Consider the following 15,342-nt stretch of genomic DNA (forward strand, 5'->3'; position numbering starts at 1 on the left):
AGATCAGCATAGGGTTCCATTCTGACCCAAGTGTAGTTGAGCACAAAAACTGAAAACTTAGGTCCTGTGGACATTATATGGAAACTAGAATGTGACCCTAAAATTACCATATGAGTCCTACTGTAAAATTTTTATAGTAATACAAGGTCTCTCTTGCATGGAGATTTTTAGAGAAGTAACGTCATAAATGAACCTATGAATAAACTGGGTCAATTGCTCATAGCAAAAATCTGACAACAGCAACCCCTATTCCAGCAGTACAGTGGAATTTGTACACCTGTACACTGCTGCCATGTAAGCGATGTATGAGCATGCTGATTCTAAACACGATAGACAACCAGAACTTCAGGAGCTTATTTGTTTAGTAAAACATTAAGTATACAGTGCATTCGGAAAAGTCTTCAGACCCTTTTTTCACATTTTGTTAAAGGGGTTGTGCGGGTTCAGGGCTGAACCTAGACATACCCATAATTTTCCCCAGGCAGACCCCCTGATGTTAGCATCGGAGCATTTCATGCTCTGATGCTCTCCCTTGCCCTGCGCTGGATCACGCAGGGCAAGCGATCTTTTAATTACAATAACACACTGTCGGGCAGAGGCTTCCACCCAGCAGTGTGTTCGGTGACGTTACCGGCTCTGATGGGCGGGCTTTAGCACTGCCCTAGCTGTTTTTGAGGCTAAAGCCAGCCCTGGCAGCCCTATGGAGAGCACGGTTCGTCACCGGAACTCCAGAAAATGCTTTTGTCCTGCGCGATTTAGCGCAGGGCAAAGGAGAGCATCGGAGCATGAACTGCTCCAATGCTCAAGTCAGGGGGGCTGCCTGGGTGAAAATGGGCGTATGTCCGGGTTCAACTCTGAAGTTGGGGCCATGTCTTAAAATAAAAAACTATTATATTTTCCCCTTCATTCTCCACTCAGTACCCCATACTGCGAAAGCAAAAACATATGGTAGACAGGCATTTTCAGGTATTTCCAGAGATGTTTGATTGGGTTCAAGTCAGGCCTTTTGCTAGGTCACTCAAGGACATTCACATAATTGTCCCTAAGCCACTCCTGTGTTGTCTTGGCTGTGTGCTTTGGGTCATTGCCTTGTTGGAAGTTAAACCTTTAGCCCCAAGGCACTCGGGATCAGGTTTTCATTAAGAATATCTCTGTACTTTCCTCCATTCAGCTTTACCTAAACCCTCTCAACCATAAACAGTCTCCCTGTCCCAACCTCTGAAAAACACCCCTACAGCATGATGTTGCCACGACCATGCTTCACTGTAGGGATGGTATTCGTCAAGTGATGAGCATTGCCCTATTTCCTCCAGATATTATGCTTAGAATTGCAGCCAAAAAAAATCAGTCTTGGTTTCATCAGACCAAAGAATCTTGTTTCTCACAGTCTGAGGCTTCATGTGCCATAAATCCCAGATTGATGGAGTGCCACAGTGATGGGTGACCTTCTGGAAGTTTTTCATAACTGCACTCAGGATCTTTGGAGCTCAGCCACAGTGAACATTGGGTTCTTGGTCACTTCTCTTACCAAGGCTCTTCTTCCTCTAATAGTTAATTTACTGGTGCTGCCAGCCCCAGCTAATTTCTTCCATTCTTCCATTTGAGAATTACAGAGGCAACTGTGCTCTTGGGAACTTTCATTGCAGCAGAAATATTTTTCTACCCTTCTCCATATCTGTCCTTCCACACAATCCTGTCTCTGAGCTCTGGAGTCAGTTTTTTCCTCTGCATAGCTTGGTTTTTGCTCTGATATGCAAAAGCTTATATAGGCAGGGGTTTGTATTTCCCAATCATCAATTGAATTTACATAAGGTAGACTCAAATCAAGTAGAGACATCTCAAAGATGATCGAAAGAAAGGGGAGACCTCCAGAACTAAATTTTAAGCAAAGGGTCTGAATACTTATGTCCATGCAAAATTGTAGTTTTCCTTTTCAAGAAATTTGCAAAGATTTCTAACATTCTGTTTTCACTTTGTCATTATTGGGTATTGAGAGCAGATTGATGGGGGATTTTTTTTTATTTTAGCATAGAGCTGCAACATAACAAAATGTGAAAAAACTGGAAGGGTCTGAAGACTTTTTAAATGCACTGTTTTAGAAAAAAATATTTCAGGGCACTTAGGACATTTTATATATACTTGTTCAAATGGTTAGTTACCCTTTTAATCTTGTGACATATGACCGCTATTAAACAAACAATATAACATTATATGACTGGTGCTAATTCTGGTATTATATGTTGTTTAGTTTTTTTTTTTTTGGGGGGGGGATACAGTTTGAGAAAAAAACTAATGCTGCGATTCGTGATTTGCATCAGTTTTGGTGAATACATAAAGACATTTCTACATGTTGTACACCTGTAATCTCTTTATCCTTTTGCCTACCTCAGTCTGGGAAACATTATTGGATGTGTTTCAAAAGGGCCTGGCAGCTACCCTGACATTTATGTTTTAATAACTGCTTGCATTCACCATAAAATAATAATTCTGGAAAAGTTGTGTGATTGTTATTCCTTCTGGAAATGCATGAATAAATTGACAATTGGGTTTTACCATTCCCCTTGTCAATAGGGAGTGCCCCTAAACACCATGACGCGGTCACTACCAATTAGACATGCCTCATTCATAAGGAAGAAAGGGATGCAAACTAGCTTTTAACAAGCTCTGCCTCCAATGCCACCAGATGTAAGGCAGCTATCCTATAAGTCAGTGTTCAGCTCTTTAAATAAGCCTTGAGACATGACTCGGATATTAAATAAGCCATCACCTCATCTACAGAAAGCTGTTTCGGAGTGATTGCCCCTCATCAGTGCAGAACAGAGAGCACTGGCTTAACTGGGTGAGCGGCGCTTTCTCCCCAAGGAGAGATAGTACCCCTCAAATCATTCATAAGGAGAATGGTATCATCCAATTATCATTTTATTCAGACTTGACCGTCATCCATAAAGATTATTAACAGAAATCCATGCTTTACTCATATAAAGCAGCATATTTTACATCATTAGTTCCTTTTTATGGAAGGCTTTCTATGACATTTTGTTTAGTTTAACATAAGCATCGCAGCATCTTTCTGCATTACAGCCTACTGTGTGCACCAGTGAAATTTATGGTATAAGAGAGTCAGTCTTTGCTAACTCAAAAGTCTGCAATTGAAAAAATCTGAGCTGAAATGATTTCTAAGGGCTTTTCTGCATGCAGCTATGTAAGGAAAATGTCTTTCCTCACAGTGACCGCATTCTTAGCTCTGAATTCCATGCAGGAATCAGAGATAGTGGGTTAGTACCTACAGGGAGCTCTGATGTGAGGACCACCAGAGTTGTGACAAGTGATGCAGCTGCCTCCAGGGTAAAACAAAGGTTTACATATTACACTAGCAATTTGAATGTTTTCAAAACATATTGCCAAGACAGTGGGACTTGGCAGACGCGGCCGTGTTTTTTTTCTTCTTCTCTACTTCTTAGGCTGTGCATAGTTGGATTAAATGTTATTAACCTTTTTTTCTTCATTTGCCTACAAGAAACTACAAGCAACCTAGTAACCCAGCTAAGAATTCTTTACAGCACTTAAACTTGTCTTCATGGCTACCAAAAGATTACACACACAAATCACTTCACAAAAGTAGTGTAAGAGCCTGGAGCATAGATAACCATGCAGGACAATTGTCTTTTCCAAACTCTTAAATAGTCTCCCAAAGTGAAATGTTTTATAATCGTTTTTTGTGCGGTAGTCAGAGGAGAAAGAAAGAAGTTTGGGCACAGATTATCCGTTCGAAAGAAAGGATTTTTTTTTCTTGGTTCCAACTGAAACACAATAAAGCACATAATTAACTTCACAATTCTTTGTGTTTCTCGTTTGACTGCAGGGAGGAGATGAAAGAGGACTGCTAGGCCTTGCATTCCATCCCAATTATAAGAAAAATGGAAAGCTGTATGTGTCATACACCACCAACCAAGAGCGTTGGGCCAGCGGACCTCACGACCACATTCTTCGAGTTGTAGAGTACACAGTATCTAGGTACTGCATCTAAAAAGCAGCGTGGTGCTGTTCATTTTATTAATATTTATAGTGTCAAGTTCATTCATAAGAGTATTAACATGTAATAGTTGTAGTATTACCCACTGATCGTAAATCATTTTTTACTGTTTTTATTCTACAAATATAGTTACCACAAAACAAAATATAGGTATTTATGCAGACTTTAGGTAAGTCTCGAGTTAGATAGACAGACAGACAAACAGAGACAGATAGAGACATAGATATTAAAAACATAGATATTAAAACCTAGATAGATAGTCTACCTACAGTGCATTTGGAAAGTCTTCAGACTCTTTCACTTTTTTCACATTTTATTATGTTGCCGCCTTGTGCTATAAAAAAAAAAGTTCACATTTTTCCCCATCATTCTGCACTCAGTTCCCCATAATGAGAAAGTGAAAACAAAATGTTAAAATCTTTGCAAATTTATTGAAAAGTAAACTAAAGTCTTGCATTGACATAACTATTCAGACCCTTTACTCATTACTTAGTTAAAGCACCTTTGGCAGTGATTACAACCTCCCGTCGTCTTGGATATGATGCCACAAGGTTTGCATAACTGGGATGTTCTGCCATTCTTCTCTGGGTTCAAGTTAGGTCCATAGCTTGGCCACTCAAGAACATCCACAGAGTTGTCCCTAAACCACTCTTGTATTGTCTTGGCTGTGTGCTTAAGGTCATTGTTTTGTTGGTAGGTAAACCTTAAGCCCAGTCTGCGGTCCAGAGCACTCAGAATCAGGTCTCTATACTTTTCTCCATTCAGCTTTTCCTCAACTCTGACCAGTATCCTCCTCGTAGCTGCTGAAAGACACCCCACATCCCTCTTTAGGGATAGTATTGGGCACTACCTGGTTTCCTACAAAACATGATGCTTAGAATTGAGGCCAAAAAGTTCCATCTTGGTTTCATCAGACTAGAGAATCTAGTTTCTCTAAGTCTGGAAGTACTTAAGGTGCTTTTTTGCAAACTTTCATGTATCTTTTACTGAGGAGAGGCTTCTTTCTGGCTACTCTGTCATAAAGCCCATATTAGTGGAATACTGCATTGATGCATTGACTTTCTGGAATTTTGTCACATACGCACATAATATCTATGGAGCTCAGCCAGATTGACCACTGGCTTCTTGGTCACCTCTTTTACCAAGGCCCTATTTCCCTGATTACTTAGTTTGGTGGGGCAGCCAGCTCTAGAAATAGCCCTGTTTGTTCCAAGATCCAGATCTTTGCCTCCACACAATCCTGTCGCTGGGTTCTACACGCAGTTCTTTCCTCCTCATTGCTTGGTTTTTACTCAGATTTTTTAAAATCATGTCCAATCAAACTAAATTTACCACAGGTGGACTTCAGTCAAGGTGTAGAAACATCTTAAAGATGATCAAGAGAAATGGGAGGTCCCCAGAAAAATTCATATGTTATAGTACAGGGTCTGAATGCTTATGTACACGCAAAATTTTCTCATCAATGATGATTGAGTGCAGATTGATAAGGAAAACATGAATTTGTAAAAAGTAAAATGGTCTGAAGACTTTTAAAATTAACTGTATATTGAAACAGACTTAATACACTTAAATTTACTTAAATTTGTGGTTTCAATGAATGTTTTGAAACAGGAAGAATCCCAGTCAAGTGGATGTGAGAACCGAGAGGATGTTTCTTGAAGTGGCAGAACTGCACAGAAAACACTTGGGAGGACAGCTCTTGTTTGGTCCAGATGGCTTCTTGTATATTTTTCTAGGAGATGGAATGATAACGATTGATGATATGGAAGAAATGGATGGTTTGAGGTAAAAATAAAAATATGTGAAACAATACCTTTTCAGTTGAGTAATAAGTTGCAATGCATTTCATGACATTTTGAATTGCTCTCGCCAATAGGGCATTTGCTTGAATTTTTTTGTTATAGAATGAAATGTAATTGATATCTTTGGGACATTGCATATAGCGTCATTTGGTTTTCCGCAGTGAGTTTTATATAGTAACATTAAACTCTGACACTTTGTCAGTTTTTTTAATTTTTTATGCAAAATGTTATCAGATCATTTTTTGTAAAACCACATAAAGCTTCCATCATTGACACATATCTTATCATGCTGATTTTTTTAGTGATTTCACAGGATCAGTACTAAGATTAGATGTCGACATTGATGGATGCAGTGCTCTCTACTCCATACCAAGAAGCAATCCTCACTTTAATAGTACAAACCAGCCCCCTGAAATCTTTGCACATGGACTCCATAACCCAGGCAGGTAAGCCACACATTGTCCTAAGCACTTATGAGCCAGTGGGGAAACATAGAGGATATAGGCTTGAATGGGCAGAGGCTTAATATTAAGAACTGAGGGAACCATTCAACTTCAGTGAGTGATTATTACGCATGTGGAAACAGGGTCCTAACACAGGTCAACCATCTGAATGGCTCCACTTATTACATACATTAAAACATTGTCAACAAAGAATGGCAGCTGAGCATCTCAGGGTTTCTGTTCATGAAGTAAACATGCACTGTGCCCTTAAATGGAATGGAAAGGAGAAGGTGGTGTTTAATCATCTAAAACTAGAAAATGGGGTTGACACTTTACAATGAGGTCTCAGACCACCATACATACAGAGACAGATGTCAATCACTCAACGTAGTTGTGTAGTGAACTCATATCCCAAGAGGGAGCAGTGATAAATTACATGTGATACTGAATCATTTGCATAAAACTAAGTATAAACCTTCTCAGATCCTGCTCTATGAACTGCTGTTTGAAGATTAGGCAGTAAGTTAAGTTTAAAGGGCTTGTCCACCTTCTATTAAGTGATGGCCGGTCCTCACAAACTGATCTGTGGGGCTTCCACACCCTGCACTTCCGCTGATCAGATTTTCAGCAGCAGCACAGCTGTGATGAGCTTGGTCAACTACAAAGTTGACTGAGCTATCTGGTTCCAGAGGCAGAGCTATCACCGAACAGCTGATTGGCAGAGGGTGTAGGACCCCCGCAGATTAGCTAGTGATGGCCTATCCTGAGGATACTTAATAAAAGGTGGTCAGTTCCCTTAAAGTGTAAAATACAAAATATTTGACCCATTTTATCGTGTTTTAGATGTGCTGTTGATCGTCATTCCAAGGAAAGCAGCATGAATTTAACAATCCTTTGCTCAGATTCCAGTATCAAGAACAGGTCTAATTCAAGAATATTACATATCATTAAAGGAAAAGATTATGGTAGGCTATATTGTGATTTTATCTCTCTTCAAACAATAGTTAATATATTGAGACATTTTTAATGGCATATATATATGACACCAGGGGCTACAACACCTAGGTGAGGGCAAACCAGTGTTTCTCATAGAGTTACTAACCACCCTTTAATACAAGGGGAGGTATATGGTATACAGCAGGAAATATAGCTTTGCCCATGCATAGCTTCTTTCAGGGTCTCTGAGGTCTTGCACATATACATTGCATGAAGTGAATGATTGCTGTGGACTTTTTCCTCATTACCCTTTGTGGCTTCACTTGGCTTTACAGATTGATGCTAGCCAGGTACCCTATTTGATTTCTTACAATAACACATGTAACAGAATAATAAATAAGTCCAAAATCCCACATAAGTCAGATATGTACGACTAAACAATTTTCTCAGTAAGGTAATGGGAAGAAATGTAGAGCATAATTATAGGTAAGTATACTATATTTATACTCATATACCCAGACTATGATAGTCTACCTTTTAGTGTGACTGCAGTTAATTCATATTAAGAAACTAAGATATAGGAAGTAGTTTACCTAGGACCTCTCACTGCAGAACTAGTGCTTACTGATTTATTTTATTTCCCCAAAAATTTAAAATCATAGACACCTTAACCCCGCAGAGGCACACTTTTGTCATTGTGGTAAAGAACCAGTAACTATCAATACTCATAATCCCTCTAATGTGAGAATACTACCCCACAGGATTCAGCAGTTGCGTCCTGTTCATTTCTACCACCATACTAGTGAAATGCATGTTAGGTAGGTACGTGCTACTGGAAATATAAATTAAAAAGTTTACAACTTTACTTCTTGTTTCAATTCATTAACATTTTCAAGATATTTTTGCGGTCAGTGAATGAATGTTCTTTTTTACATTGATTGACAGCTAACCCATACCTAGGTATGCTCTGAGCTGAGATCTGAATCCAGTTGTATACAATGATGTATAAGCTAAATTTATTCACACAACTATATTGATCAGCTCCAATTTGGGAACACTTTTAGGACAGAAAATGAACAGAGAAATGGAGGGAAAAAAAATCTGTACAGTATATTGAACCATTAAATGTACAGGATTGGGCTCACCTTTCTATATTACTTGATGTCACTATTTTAAAGTGGCTACATCTTCTTAATTCACCACGATTCACCATAGACACCTTTGTACTGTTTTGGCCTAATGCTACAACAGGTCCTTTTCTTTTTCAGAAAATGATCCACCACTGTTAGAATTCAAGCCACTGAGCAATGGACAAACAGTTGGTGGCTTTATCTACAGAGGCTGTCAATCAGAGCGGCTGTATGGAAGCTATGTATTTGGAGACCGTTATGGGTATGTTACAGTTATTTTCTACTAGAAATTTCAGTGATTAAATAATGGAGGTTTTTGCTTTTTATTTTGTGAACACCAGGGGGTAGGTTAATGGAATAAGGCTGTTGAGTGAACATGACATGGAAATAAAGGGGAATTTAATGGGTTGATAAGTCATCTAAATAAAAAAAATGCTTAGAATGCTATAAAACAATAAAAGAAGTACTATTCCTCTAACCGATCCCCTGGCACTCCCATTCTGTCACTTCCCAGGTGCCCCGCAGGTCTCTGTTCTTTCCTTTCCAGCAGTGACCACCGGAACAATCACAGGTTGTGTCGGAATGGCATCACTGGAGCGGTAAGAACAGAGAGGAGATGCAAAAAGTAAAGTATGCTGAGTGTCAACCAGTGTAGCATAGCCATCCAAAATTCATGGTTGACCCTTTAAATTGATCTGCAAGGGGAACAGCTAAACCATCTACAAATAACTCTCTGCCATATTTTCCCTGAGAGGCCTTGGGGAGCCTCTGTGTGGGTACTATTTTTTTTGCGGAGACTGCTTAGTATATGTGAGGTGTATTGTAGGCCAGGCAATGCTTCTCTTTGTTTCTGACAAAAGTATATGCAAATCGGCATTTCTAACTTCTAGTGACATGTGATACACTCAGCTTTCTTTTCTGTTTTGTCAGGAAAGGTAATTTGAATATCTTTCCCAGAAACCCCAAAATATGCAAATTACCTTTCCGACAAAAGTAAGATGGTAGTTTGCATATAGCTTCCCCAGAAACCAGCAGCAGCATTGCCTGGCCTACAATGCTCCTCACTCTTCATAATGAGAAAGAATACCCACCTGACAAATCATATATATTTCCCTCAAACCCAGAGAAGCATATTCTCTTTCTCTCGCTCTGTGACTAGTAGCCAAAGTTTGGTTATTATGTATATGTTTCTTGCAGAGGTATTAGTTTTCCTTTATTCATTTGAGGTTGCCATTTTTACAAAAGTGACAACAGGGTGTGCACCCATACTGCTTGTCAGCCTTGGCTTAAAGGGGCAACTACTTTTCAGTTTAAAGTAAATTTTCATGGATTACAGTAGCTCCCATTCTTCAGTTTTCTTTTATTCCCCTTAATTGATTCCAACTTCTTGGTTTGTCTGCTGTCCCATCTTAGGGCAATAAGATGTGTCCTGACATCAGCAGGATGTGACACTAACCATGCCCCTAGTTCTTACCAATGACACTTTTACTTTTGTGTCCTACATTACAAGACTGCAATGCAGGATGTAACCTACAACTGATTATCAAAACTGATTTGCCACAGGGTGCAATGGTAGGCTAAAAACTTTAGAATACGGCAGTTTTTATTTGGGGAAAGTGAGATAACAGCGATATCCATTGGGCGGTATACATTCATATTAGTGGCACAACCCCTTTAACTCTTTAGCAATGGATGGTAAAACTGATAATTTTTTTAAAATTCATAAACCATGTTGAGAAAATATCAAAGTCGAATGTGAGTAGTATGTTGCGCATCCTGAAGGAAAGTCAAATGAATTACATTAAAGAAAAAAATACATTTTTGTTAAAATTTAATCTGCCATTAACAAATTTTCTTTCACGATTGTTTGAAAGCATGAGCGAGTAATGACTGTGTAATTTCAGAAACTTTGTAACGCTCCAGCAGAACTCCATCACTAAACAGTGGCAAGAGAAGCCATTCTGTCTTGGCAGCGGCTCTTCCTGCAGGGGACCCTTCACAGGACACATTCTGGGTTTTGGAGAAGATGAACTAGGTACAACACATAGAATGTGTAAATATGTTTGTAGGGTTGTTAGAAATTGTAAAATTTACATTAAGGCAGCCATATATCTAATTTGTTGAGTCTGTAAATTCGTCAGTAGTCAAATCAGTCCGGTGACAGCTGAAGCTGTGGTAAATCCCCTTGTAAATATCCATTTTGGGTTGATATTGACTTTTAATGTGTAAAGGTTTGTGCTGTCAGTAACCATGTGTGTATGAATATTAATAGATAAATACTCCCAGTATCCTGTGCAGTGTAAAAGAGTACTAAATACTGTACTTAATGTAGACATCATATAGTGCCTAATAATCTCTTTGTATCAAAGCTAGAACCAGACCTGTACTTCACATGGATACAGAGCTCTCCCCATCTATTGCTCTAATTCCTCTACTAAATTTATTTCAGGATGGCAGCTCATGGGGCGAGCATGTGTCCTTTCTGGGGAAGGGGGGGGTCATTTTTCAGGAGGTGTGCCCGTTCTACTGAATCTCAGCCCTTGTAACTGTTACAGCCTCAAACAGTAGTCACACCAAAAAAGACAAATCCGAGTAGAAAGCAATAAAATCAGTCTTTATTGATACATAACAAAAGAATCACAGTATTAAAATGGTTGGTGGTACAAGCATAAACAAGGCTAACAATGCCCTAGCAGGAGGTATAGACTAATGGTAAAATACAACATATAGCTGAACGATTAATAGGTCAAGGTATACAACACACTACATGATATAAAGACCTAAATAAAGTGCAAGTGCATGAACTCAACTCACATGTACATACTAAGGCAGCCCAAGCAATTAATATACAAATTCGTTACCATACCAAAACGCCGTCTCCTCCTTCAAACTGTAGATATAGCTTTTGGCAGTTAAAATATGGAACTGAGCATGTGTGTCCACCTCAACAAGGGGGACAGAGAAACAAGGAAAAGATCAAACAGCAGGTGGCGCAAAACAAATTTTATTGAATAGCTGTAGAATATTTTAATTACATGCAGTTACAAAAGTATTCCGATCCAGCTGTTGGTTTTAAAAATGAAGAATATTTTTTGTGTGATAACCCCTTTAAGCAATACTAGGAAACAGTGAGCATATTATGCTATGATGACTATGGTAATGCCAGGAAATAATATGTGTAACCTCCATGTAATATTGGCATTTTTAACAGGTGAAGTCTACATACTGTCAAGCAGTAAAAGTATGACTCAGACACACAGTGGAAAACTTTACAAGATCATTGACCCTAAAAGGTAAGGTTTTTTTTTTACCTTGAGTCCAGAAGTAAGATCCTTTACACGCATTTTGCTCCATGCACAAATAAAAATGTTTGGCAAAACAAATATTATATGCAGAAAATGATTTTTAGAATATTATCTTAAGAACCCCACTGAATAAAATAGGGGCCTACTTTTACAGTGGAGAAGTGCCTCCAAATTATGATTGATGTGGCAGGGAAATCCAGGACCCTTTAATTTTTGACATTAGTAAGGGTCCCAGCAGTAACTCAATAGTATTAATTACCGTTCTATAAAATGTATTAGTATGGTGTAATTGTTTAAACCAAGTTCGGTGATTCATGACTCACTAAAATAAAGAAGCTAACATTATCATTCCCAAAATATATCTGGTCATTCCTTAAAGACGCTTGAGATGTTTCATATTTTCTTAACATTTGTTAAGCTGTGTAGTAGGGATCAACCGATTATCGGAGTTACCGATATTATCAGCCGATATTCATGATTTTCTAAGTTATCGGTATCAGCATCTAATCTTGCCGATAATGAGTCCAGCGCGCCCACCCCCCCAGTATTAAAACATTGGTGGCGCAGTGCGTCCTCCCCCCCCAGTATTAAAATCATTGGTGGCGCAGTGCACTCCCCCAACCCCGACCTAGAATTAAAATGATTGGTGGCAGTGGCCACAGGGTCCCCTCCCCTCCTCTTCATTGGTGGCAGTGGCAGCTTCTGATCCCAGGGCTCCGATCGGTTACCATGGTAGCCAGGACACTACTAAAGCCCTGGCTGCCATGGTAATCTCCCTGCTGCTGTGTGTACTATGCACAGGGCAGCAGGGAGAGTGTGAAGTCCTATTCACCCTAATAAAGCTATATTAGGGTGATAGGACAATGGATTAAAAGATCCCAGGTTCTAGACCCTAGGGGGGAAATAGCTGTTAAATAAAAAGTAAAAAAAAAAAAAAGTAAAAAAAACCCCACCAAAATAGTAAGTATAAATCACCCCTTTTCCCAATTTTACATATAAAATATATAAACAATAAATAAATAAACATATCACATATTGCCACGTCAGATAAGTCCAAACTATTAAAATGTAAAAAAAAAAATCTCCTATGTAGTGAACGGCGTAACAGAAATTTTTAATTTTTTTAAAAAAATGAAAATGCACAGAATATCGGTATAAGTTTATCGGCTATCGGCCTGAAAGTTCACAGGTTATCGGTATCGGCTCTAAAAAATCAATATCGGTCAAGCCCTACTGTGTATATTTAGTTTAAGTAGGTTTAGTTGTCCTTTAGATTATTTTGTTTACTGTATATACTTTCCCTATTAATAATGCTCCATTTAAAAAACAGAGTCTCTTATTCCCCCTACGCCTTAAAAATGGTGTCAGGATTTTGACATTGAATGCAATATCTGATTGGCAGGTGTCCAATCAGCTTCTTTTAGGTTGATCTAGCACCGGAAGTAGGATCCAGAACTGCACAGCCCCATCCATTATGTAGTGGACAGAGATGATGCTGCAGTTACCAGCTCCATCCTCTACAGAATGGGCAGAGCTGTGTAGTTTCGGCACCTACTTCTGGCACCATAACAGCTGATTGGCGGTGGTGCAGTGTGTCAGACACCTGTTGATCTGAAATAGATGGCCTATCCTGAGGATAGGCCATCAATATCTAGATCCTGGACAACCCCTTTAGCCCCTCCCTGACAGCCCCACATAAATTTTCGTCGGGCATTTAAAAATCGCAAGTGGGCGCCATAGCCTCCGGGTGCCTGCTGATCAAAAAGTTATACCCACCCCAAAATTGTATGAATGAAGAGTAAAGATCACCCCAGAAAAAAATGAGCCCTCACACAGCTCCGTACACATAAAAATAAAAAAGTTAGAGGGATCAGAATATGGCAATGCAAAGAAAAAAGTTAGTTTTTCCCCAAATTTTTTTATGTTTTTCAGTATTAAACGCAGGATAAACTATACATATGGGGTATCATTAAAATCATACTGACTCAGAGAACAAAAGTAACAGGTCAGTTTTATCGCATAGGAAATGGTGTAAAAAATAAATAAAAACTCTGGCAGAATGGTGTTTTTTTTTTATAATTCTACCCTATTTGGAATTGTTTTCGTGCTTTCCACCACATTGTATTATTATTATTTTTGTAAAAGAGGATTTTTACCAAGGCAACAGCATTTCTTATGTCAGAATTACTATTGGTAATGATGCCATTTTACAAGAACACAAACCCTACAACAACATTTTTCATATATTTCACGACTTGTATGATCTGACTTTTCAGCTCCCTAGTTTTTAGAGGTATAGCTCAAAGGCAAGCAAAACAGTGTTGTTCAAAGGCTTTATTACTAGAAATTTGATCGAACGTCTCACTGACACCTAGGGAAATTGAATGGATCTGAAAAACAAAATGAGATATTAGAACTGATTTTATGCCGTTTTCGTCAGCCCACGCATTGTATCGCATCAGAATACTGCATATTTAGCCAGCTTAAAATACAAGTCTATAAAAATTGTTGTAAATATGCTTTATTTAGGAAATTGAAATTAAATCTGTTCACAATTCCATATTTCTTAAAATGGATACATATTCCCCTTATCTAATTCTGGCACTGTTGCAATTTACATAGAACAGTTAAACACCTTGTGTGTATATATAAGTGAAGCTGAGCTCTCGCTAATTATAATGGCCAAAAGACAAGCAGATCCCAAAATGGCTGTGTTTACAGACGGAGTAAACGTTTAGAAATGGATGGACAGCGCAGCATTCTTTTCCAAAAGAACGTAAACAGAAAGAAACGGCTTCAAATTCATTTAGAAAGCAGGGCCAGACGCACACAGTTTTGTTAACCTGTGAAATGATTGAAAATAAATGACATTTACCCCACACAGTGGATACTAAGCCCCCATGACATGGAGATGACCCTTTACGACAAAATTATGTAAATGTCGAGCTTGTTCAAGTCGTTGCTTGCATGTAACTGCTAATACTCCTCTTAGAAAGTTACTGTCGCTTTAAGCAAATTCTGTCAACTGTTTTCATCTGATTGCAAAAAAGCACTTTAATTGTCCTTGACTTGACTTGTAGGGTGGTCCCAGAATGTCATACCTGAAAAGCCAGACCTCACAGTGCAGTTCTGTGTGTGGGTGAAAAGGATGCTTTGTATTGAGTATCAGAGTGGATATGTAGGAGGCAGACTACAAGTATGTTAAAACCATTGACCCCCATAGGGTTGATGGAGACATTGGAAGTGATACACAGTCTGTCACAGTAATGTGATTTTCATACACGACTTGGGAAATAGATGCTGAGTGTTGTTTCACTTGTCATGAGAAGCATGTTTTACATAATGATTATGCCAGGTAAAAAGAAAACCTGATATCTTTTTTTCTATTATTCACCATTATTGTATTTATGTTTAAAGTCAAAATTCAAATAACAAAAACGGAGATGTCTTAACCCTTTCAGTACCGGGCTACTTTTCATGTGTCACTTTATGTGGTAATAACTTTGGAACGCTTTTACTTATCCAAATCATTCTGAGATCGTTTTCTCGTGACACATTGTACTTCATGACAGTGGTAAATTTGAGTCGATATATTTCACCTTTATTTATAAAATAATCCAGAATTTACCAAAAATCTTGAAAAATTCACAATTTTCTAAATTTGAATTTCTCTACTTTTAATACAGATAGTGA

The 15,342-nt window shown here is 38.5% G+C and overlaps 1 protein-coding gene across 2 annotated transcripts in view; it reads left to right on the forward strand.

Moving 5' to 3' along the window:
• Positions 1-15,342, forward strand: part of LOC120990009 (hedgehog interacting protein) — a 121,381-nt gene that overhangs the window by 90,505 nt on the left and 15,534 nt on the right. For both annotated transcript variants that reach the window (XM_040418506.1, XM_040418507.1), the window contains 7 exons: positions 3,863-4,014; positions 5,645-5,818; positions 6,138-6,281; positions 7,122-7,243; positions 8,483-8,606; positions 10,249-10,379; positions 11,556-11,637. In XM_040418506.1, the coding sequence (XP_040274440.1) occupies positions 3,863-4,014; positions 5,645-5,818; positions 6,138-6,281; positions 7,122-7,243; positions 8,483-8,606; positions 10,249-10,379; positions 11,556-11,637 (929 nt within the window). The remainder of the gene's footprint in view (positions 1-3,862; positions 4,015-5,644; positions 5,819-6,137; positions 6,282-7,121; positions 7,244-8,482; positions 8,607-10,248; positions 10,380-11,555; positions 11,638-15,342) is intronic.

This window comes from Bufo bufo, chromosome 2 (assembly GCF_905171765.1).
Source record: "Bufo bufo chromosome 2, aBufBuf1.1, whole genome shotgun sequence".
Lineage (NCBI taxonomy): Eukaryota > Metazoa > Chordata > Amphibia > Anura > Bufonidae > Bufo > Bufo bufo.